Consider the following 9,249-nt stretch of genomic DNA (forward strand, 5'->3'; position numbering starts at 1 on the left):
AGTCATTGGACAATCTCTTTAATATCCCATGCAAGTAAAGTTTTGCTCAAGGTAATATAGAAACGGCTGCTAGGAGTTAGTTAATAGGAATTAATGCAGTTATGACTACCGTTTCATAATTATGGCTACAAAATGAAGTAAGTTATTTTTCATAAAATTAACAGAGATCAAAACTTTTAACATAAAGTCTAGGGAGTTAATCAACCCTCTCTCTCTTAGATAACTAGAGAAGCTACAACAAATGTTTTGACCAGCAATGGTGGAAATTCTGAGCTCAGCACTGTCCATCTAGTTGGGGACCAGATGTACAATAAGCCCTTAACAGAAAAGCCACTTTGGAGCAAGACACCCCCAAGGTTCGGTCTCCCTTGCCTTCTCATTCCTCCCATTCTGTTCTGGTTTTGTTCACAACATTACCACAATATGGCTCCAACCAAAGCCATCTTCTCAGCCTCCTTCCACTAACATGTCTGCAGCACCCATGAGTCTGTGAGAGATGAGCAAAACACCAACCTTTGCCTGGGAGGGTGGGAGAAGCCCCAGAGAGTGGATAACATGGGGATTCCGTCTCCTTAGAGTATGAGGACAGGGTGGGAGCAGGAGGCAAACACAGCCACCAATAAATGACAATAAACCAACTGAGAAAGAGCTAAGCCACTTGCTGAACAGAAAGAAGGTATGATCTGGGTTTTACTAGCCTTCCTGGAACCCTCTACAGACAAACACTCTAGCATAAAATACATGTATTTTTTAAGCCCTCTCCAAAAAAACATATACAAATGTCACTCCTAATGACTTTAGGGATAATGTGGGTCTGCAATGAAGGTTCCAGAGGATACAAGGATGGGTTATAATACAATCCACTCAGTAAGACCTTCCTTAGAATTCTGATGCATCTCACTTTCCTCAAAATGCCCACTCCTTAAGATAACTGCTCTCTCTCCTCTCCTGGTGCCATCTCCAGCTCCCTCCTCAGACTCCAGGTCTCACCTACACAAACTCCCCACTCCACAGTCTCTTGTACTCTTGCCTCCTTCAATCATCGTACAGCCACCTATATCCCTCCCCTCACACACAAAACCACAACTATCATCCAGTAGATTCCAACTCATACAGACACCCATGTATGCCAGAGTAGAAGTGTGATTCATAGGGCTTTCTATGGTTTGATTTTGTTTTGTTTTGTTTTTTTCAGTTGATAATCTTTTTTTTTTTTTTTAATTGTGAACTGAGTTATAGTCTACATGGGAGAACATCGACTTTATACCATCATTTCATAGAAATGATTACAATCTCCTCCGTGCATCATTGTATAGCATTTGCTTCCAATCCCTCTGGTTTATTTGGGGGGGTTATGGGGAAGATGTACGCAAAAACACTCAGGAATATATAATAATTTAAACAACCAAAGGGCACATTCTGCAAGTCAATGGCTTATTTTTCAGGAGTAGGTATACCTGGGCAGACTAAAACATCCAAACTTTCTGTTTGCATCACCCAGCTGTACCCTGCCACACACACATCCCCAAAGTACCCAGCACCTGCGTGAACTAACACAGAATACTTTTCCTTTACAAACTAAAGAGGAACAAAATCACAAATGCTTAATGGAATTGATGTTTAAATATAATGGTTCTCTCAAGGGGGTCTTCAAAAAAGTTTGTTGGAAAAATAGAATCAAAAGATAATGAAAAATTTCCACTAGCTTTTTGAAAATGTCATTTTTGTATAAGCATTGAAAATTTGGCAGCAAAGAGAATCTGAAACCTTTCTAAATAAATAAATAAAACAAAGACCTTCATAACATACGCATCATGGTCTAGCAAAGTACATGCAAAGCGCAGTTGAATGGCCCATAAAATCACTTTTCATCAAAGAAAATGTAATATAAGATAATGCCTGAAATATTTTCATGCTGGCATGCTGGGTCCTTCTGGTCCCTCAGTTTCAATCACCATGAGAATGGTTGCAAAACATGTCATGGCTGGGTGGGAATGGTAGCGTATTCATTCTATTGGATTCTCTTCCACCTCCACTATGTCCCTGAGGATTATGCTCCCAAGGTAGAAAAAGACTAAAGCGGCCACAGAGGAATCTAGCAATTTGCTAGTCCTAAACCATCTCCTTCTAGCTGTTCTCCAACTATGGTATCAGCAATGCTAATTCCACAAAAGGGATCTGAGAGAGGAAGGGCTCTATGCCTGCCTCCTCACTTTCAGGGGCTCCTGGCAAACCTGGGCTTTATAGATGCATCTTCCCAGGGTGTCCTCCCCTTAAGTCTATCTCTCCATGTTTGTTCTTGGTCTTTATAAAGACAGGAAGAGCCCTATAGGATTAAGACCTATCCGACTCCGATATGACTTCATGTTAACCTTCAAAAATCCTATCTCACAGACAAACGTACGAGGCTCAGTTATAAAAAAAAAAAATCCTCACTCCAGTTATATTAAACCACCTGCCCACGTCCACCACAGCTGATGAGAAAACTGAACATGCACATGAAATGACTATTATGAATAACAAATCACAGTGGAATATGTGGCAAATAATTTGCAAATCGGCCATGGGTCTGCCTATGAAATAATCCATGACAGACTTGGGTTTCAAAAAGTTTGTGTGAAATGGGTACTGAAACAACCCATAGAAGAGCATAAATGGAAGCGTGCAGACATCTGCAAACAAAATTTGGACCAATACTCAAAGGAAGGTAGAAGTTTCTTTTAAAAAAATCATTACTGGTGATGAGATACGGATTCATCACTATAAACCTGAGAGTAAACGTAAACATATGGAACAGAAACATCCTCAATCGCCAACCAAGAAAAGTTTAAAAGTCAACCATCAGCTGGAAAAATTGATGCTTACAGTTTTCAGGGATTCTCAAGGACCAGTACTGGAACACTATCAGGAAAAGGGTCAACAATCAACAGTGCTCTCATTACAGTGAGATGCTCACTGAAGAGCTGAAATCTAGATTTGGGATTAAACGTAGAGGACTGCTATTCAAGGGTGCTGTGATCTTGCATGCCAACTCACGTTCACATATCTCTGCCCACACTGTTGACACTCTGCAAAAAACTTCATTTTCAGGTAGGAAAGCATCCTCCCTATAGTCCTGATCTTGCTCCACAGGACTTTCACCTGTTTGGTCTCTTGAAAGCAGCTCTTTGGGGCCAAAGATTCACCTCTGATGAAGACCACAGCTCAGCCTAAAACATTTTTTAATAAGGGAATATGAAAGCTTGTTGACAGATGGACAAAGTGTATTGAAAACAAGGAGATTATGTCAAAAAATTATGTATTTGTCTATTCTAAAAGCTGACTGAAATCAATTCTACAGCCAGAGTGTGAATAATTTTTGAATCACCCTCATATAAAGACTAAAGCTTATTAGTGGTCACTAGGGATGAAGGAACGGGTGGTAGAAAGGGGAGTCAACACTTAGAGGGCACTGAGCTTCTGTTAATGAAGGTAAAATTATTTGGGGAAGGATCATGATAATGGGTCCACAACATGACCGAAATCATGCCACTGAAATATACATGATATGGGTGCAAAACATGACAAACATAATGTCACTGAAATACACACGTCAAAATGGTTGAACTGGAAAATGTTTTGCTATACATGTTCACGTATTTACCACAATAAAAAACAACAAAACCTATTTCCTAACAGGGTCACAGGAATTAGGAAGGTTGAAACTTGACTGTATCTTGTTGGGAACACAATTCAATCCCTTTTGTTGCTGTTGCTGTTGTTGTTGTATGCCGTTGAGTCAGTTCCAACTCATAGCAACCCTGTATAGGGTTTCCAAGGCTGAAAATCTTTAAGGGAACAGAAAGCCTCATCTGTCTCCTGCAGACCAGCTGGTGGATTCAAACTGCTCCCCTTGTGTTAGCAGCCCAATACATAACCCACTACCCTACCAGCGCTCCTTAATTCAATCCACAGGATGTACGAATAAACCTTAGAACCTGGAAGAAATCAAAGCAAAAACAAAAGGCCACAATAAACACCTCATGGGCCCTAACCTCCGAACACCTTGATTGATGGGAACAATTTAAAATATTTGGGAAAATCCTGTGAATTGGCTAAAAACCGAAAGTCAACATTGCATTAGTTTCTGACAACTACTTGGTTATAATTTGCCAGGGGCAGTCTTTCTGTTGTGTTAATTTTTTTGTTTGTTTGTGTTTCCTGCAGTGAGTTATTAATTTTAAATGTTATCCTGAAAGAAATTTGGCAAAGATGAGGTCAACAGAGGCATCAAATGTGTATCTTTTTATGATTTTAAGTGCATATCATTTATAACTCCCTTTACAATCTGTTTAAAGCTTCTAGACTTCTTCTGCTAAAAAACAAGGCTCCTTGAGAAATCATAAATCCACATACTATCATATTTCAAGGATCTTTTTTCCTCCATTATGTACCAGTTTCTTTCAGGTTCCAAAGAAAACTGCTATATGCCAGCATCATCAACAAACATCCAGAATATACCAAATCTGTTGTCATCAAGTCACTTCTGACTCACGGTGAGCCCATGTGTTATACAGTAGAATTGTTTCATAGGGTTCTCTTGGTGTGGCACTGTAGGATGAGCACCGGCCAGGAACGTTGGTTTGAACTGCAAGGTTAGCAGTTCAAACTCACCAGCCGCTCCTTGGAAACCCTTGACAAGATCATTATGAATCGGAACCAATTTGACGGCACTTAACAACAAACAACACCAGTTTTACAGAAGGAGTTTGTCAGGCTTTTCTGCCATGGAGCTGCTGGGTGGGTTTAAACCACCAACCTTCAGGTTAGCAGCTGGTTGCAAAGCAGCTGGAGAATCACCTAGGCTCCTGAGGTGCTCATTGGGCCACTTTGATCTGTGAGTTAAAAGACAGTTACTGATACAAACATGAGTCCCCCAAGTGGCAAAGCCCAGAAGCGTTCTTGGTGGAGACAGGGACTGCTACAGTCCACCCACGGCAGCATCACTGGAAGTCAGCCAATTTATTCAGAAAAGACAGTGACCACTAGCTGGAGCAGCTCAGGGAAAACACTTACCCCTCTGAAATTCCAGACTTTAGGAGATGGAAACATGGGAAAGTTATTTTTCCGCTGCCGTTTAGGTCTAGAAAAGGACAGAAGAGAACGTAATAGTTATTTATTAGGTAGACATCCAAAGAAAATCATCAACTTTGGAGGCAGGTTTACCAAAAGGACATAAATGCCTGCAGAGATAGCCCAGGTCAGTGAAACAGCTGGAGTTTTCCACAGCTCTGCAGTCTTTCACAGTAAAATCTACTCCAAACTTCTTCCCATTCCCCTTCCATCCCACGCCACCCCTCCAGGGAAACCCTAAACACCATAAGAGCAATCAACCCTTCACCCTTTAAAAACAAAATCTAAAATTCAACCTGTATGCAGTCAAAAAGACAGACCAGACTCCTAAACTCTATCTTTATTCCTCACACACAAACAGTTCCCAAGTGGACAATGTCAGGCGATGTTTACAGAGTCTGCCCCACTTGGGAGGCTGTCTCTCCACACTGGGGAGCACTGCCATCTCTGTGAAGGCCACACGTGAGCTCCAGTTTTTACAGTGATGACCCACAGGACAGCTAGCCACTGCCTAACAGGTCGAGACTGGTTTCCTCACCTATTAATCTCTCAACATGAATCAATTTCCTTAGAAGGGATGGAGGCAGCTCCAAGTCAGGTCAGGTCAGGTCAAGAGGCGGGGGAAGAGTGTAGGGACGGAAAGATGCCAAAATGGGGCCAGCAGCCTGCTTTGGGCATGCAGGAAGCAACTCATTTCTGAGTGGTGTTATGTCCCATAAACTAAATCCAACTTTATAGCTTCCAGCGTATCTACAGGGACACTTTTTCCCAACCTTTTTATAAAATGATAAATCACTCCATCCTCAGATTATACCACAATATATATTTTCATTCCATTTTCCACAAACTTTTTGAAGCCACCTTGTATGTCTAGCAACATGGATATTGAAATTTCATGTTTGTTTAAAGTACCACCTCACTGAAGACTGCCCTTGGAAAAAGTCCACCTTGCACTGTCCCTGAGGCTTTAGTCACTGAAGTACCAAAGAGCACTACGGTTGTTGTTGTTTATGACAGTCACACCTTGATCTTGAGATGTCTGCCAGCAGCAGCAACCCAAGGCATTACGCACATAGTGACCACTGTACAGGTTTCACAGAATGTCAGACCAGAGTAGAAATCTGGGTTGACTCTACTGTACACACACACACACACAAAGATGAAAAGAACAAAAATCCCAAACCCACTGAATCAATTCTGACTAACAGTGGCCTTCTATTGGGTTTCAGAGACTGCAAATCTTTATGGGAGCAAGCAGCTCCCACAGAGCCGCTGGTGGATTTAAATCACCAATATTGCTGTTAGCAGTGCAATGCATAACTTGACATCACCACCAGGGCTCCTTGTAGAAACAAAAGTCAAGGAGAGACATATTAGCAGCAGCAGCAGCTAACACGTACTGAATACTCAGCACCAAACCAAACCAAATACGCTAATATCAAGTTGATTCCAACCCACAGTGACCCTAGAGGACATTGCCCCTCGGGGTCTTCCAGGCTGTAAATCTCTATGGAATCAGACTGTTACAGCTTTCTTCCACAAAGCAACTGGTAGGTTGGAACCACAGATCTTTTGGTTGGCAACCGAGAGCTTTAACAACACTATGCCATCAGGGTTCACAGCACATGCTAATACTTTGTAGACTTCGTTTCACTTAATTCTGACCCTGCAAGCTAGGATTCATTATTGCATCATTTAAAAGACAAGAAAACTGAGACCCAAGGATATTAAGTAATGAGCCTTCAATCACACAGGCGAAATCAGAATTCTAATTTCAGTTGTCTGTTGTCAAATCTCATGCTATTTTATTAACTGTGTGAAGCTGGGCTGGCAGTTAAACTTTACTGAGTCTCGGTTTTCCTATCTGCAAGACGAGGAAATTAATCTGGTCAAGGATCTCTGGGTGGCACAAAGCTCAATTGACTACTAAGCAAGAGATAGGTGTTTCCAACCCACCCAGTGGCACCTTGGAAGACAGGCCTGGTGACCTGCTTTTGAAAGGTCAAAGTCTTGAAAACCTTATCTAAGCGGCAAATAAGTGGACTGCCCTGAGTCAGAATTCATTTAACGGCAACTGATTGGCTTTCCGGCTCTGGGACAGCTAAGTGCTCAACAGATGACAGCATGATCTTCCGCTCCCTCTTCCCCAAAACTAGACCCCAAGTACAGCATTCAACCACAGACACAGGATGACACAGGATGGCCCAGGCCACTCACCGGAACAGATGGGAGCTCCCGCTTGATGTGTCCTTACAGCCCACTCCCTCCTTCAGCCTCACCCTTCTCCCTCACCCACAAATCCAACAATAAACACTCAGGCTAATAACATCTCAAGACAAGCAGAGAACCCGTGGGTGGTTATTTAGATTTAATATCCTTCTCTATTAAGTAACATGTTGACTTAAGTTCTCTTGAAAAGAAATTTCTTCCTTAAAAAAAAAACAAAAAAACCAATAACTTAGATTTCAACAATACTTCTCCTTGGATGCCACTCCTTCTCCTCCCAAGTTAAAATTGGGCTGCACTTTGCTAATTATTTGATGAGCTTCACTGCTCCCAAAACAACACCATACAGCAGAACATGATGAGTAAAATGCCCTCGCTTTATACATGGAAGTCCACAAAATATGACGGTCACAGTGATTGTGATGACATTACACTAGGTGCCAGTCATTGTGCTAAATAAACCCTGTACCTACCTAATATAAGTCTCACAACAACCTTATAAAACACGCTGTTGTATTATATTTTTATATTACAGTTACCTTTGAACAGCACGGGTTTGAACTGCATGGGCAATTCATGTATTTGTTATACGTATGTTTGTTTCTCTGGTAGTGTATTGGTTACTAGTTGGGCTGCTAACCTAAGGGTCAGCAGTTCAAAACTATCAGGGGTTCCACGGGAGAAAAATGAGGTTTTTACTCCTGTAAAGATTTATATCCTCGGAAATCCTATCTATACAGGGTCACTGTAAGACTGAGCGTACTCCACGACACGTTAACTACCATCACCATAGGGTTTCAGAGGAGCGGCTGGTGAGTTTGAACCACTGACCTTGCAGTTCAAACCAACTTTGCAGTCCAGTGCATTAACCCACAGTGCCACATCAGGTAGGCCTGCACAATTCAAACACTTGTTGTTCAAGGGTCAATTGTAAATTACATGCAGATTTCCAGCTGCACTGGAGGTCGGTGCTCCAAAACCTCTAGTAATTCATGGGTCAACAGTGTAACAGCACATAATATACAGGATGTTGTTGTTGTTAAGTGTCACTGAGTCAGTTCTGACTTACACAACTCTGCATAGGGTTTCCAATGTAGGTTTGAGGCTCCAGCACTGAGGTTAGCAGTCCAGTTCTTATCCTACAGACCCACAACCAGGTAGCATATGTAAGAGGCCCTGGTGATAGAGTGGATAAGCACCTGGCTGCAAACTAAAAGGTTGGGGATTTGAGTTCACATGCCATATAGGAGAAAGATGTGGCAGTCTGTATCCATAGGATGTACAGCTGTGGAAATCCCATGGAACAGTTTTACTCCATCATATAGGTTAGCTGTGAGTTGGAATCAATTCAACAACAATGGTTATATGGTACATAAACAGGGATTCAAAAAGCTTGTGGAAAAGTGGAATTGAAAGATAATGAAATTTTTTCTTGTATATATCATGCTGCTGTTAAGTGCCATGGAGTATGTTCCAACTCACACCAACCCTATACATGGTTTCCAAGGAGAGGCTAGTGAGTTTGAACCAATGACTTTGCTGTTCAAACCGATCTTGTAACCAGTGTTTATACTACAGCACCAGTAGTATACATTGTGGTATACTGTTGCATTATATATTGCAATATTTATATATAACATTATAATGGCATTATATGCTTTTAAATATATAATACATTATAACTTTGTACCACAATACATTTCTATACAATACTATGATATGGTAGCATTATGCAATGATTACCTCATTTTACAGATGAGATAAAACTGAGAATCAGAGAGGTTAATCCACTTGCCAGAAGTCACACAGCTGTTGGGTGGTCAAGCTAAGATTCAAACCTAGATGTGTCTGGGTCCACACTCAGAGGATATAGCCCTTCTCCAATGAAGAGGTAGTGGTGGTAGTTGTGTG

General features: G+C 41.5%; 1 protein-coding gene across 1 annotated transcript in view; it reads right to left on the bottom strand.

The window, feature by feature from the left end:
- ARHGEF3 (Rho guanine nucleotide exchange factor (GEF) 3) overlaps window positions 1-5,118 on the bottom strand; it is a 323,985-nt gene extending 318,867 nt beyond the window's left edge. The window contains exon 1 of the mRNA XM_006862060.1: window positions 5,056-5,118. Within this exon, the coding sequence (XP_006862122.1) occupies window positions 5,056-5,091 (36 nt within the window). The 5' untranslated portion in view covers window positions 5,092-5,118. The remainder of the gene's footprint in view (window positions 1-5,055) is intronic.
- Window positions 5,119-9,249: the final 4,131 nt, after the last annotated feature.

The sequence above is a fragment of the Chrysochloris asiatica genome, unplaced genomic scaffold (genome assembly GCF_000296735.1).
Source record: "Chrysochloris asiatica unplaced genomic scaffold, ChrAsi1.0 scaffold00046, whole genome shotgun sequence".
NCBI classification, from domain to species: Eukaryota; Metazoa; Chordata; class Mammalia; order Afrosoricida; family Chrysochloridae; genus Chrysochloris; species Chrysochloris asiatica.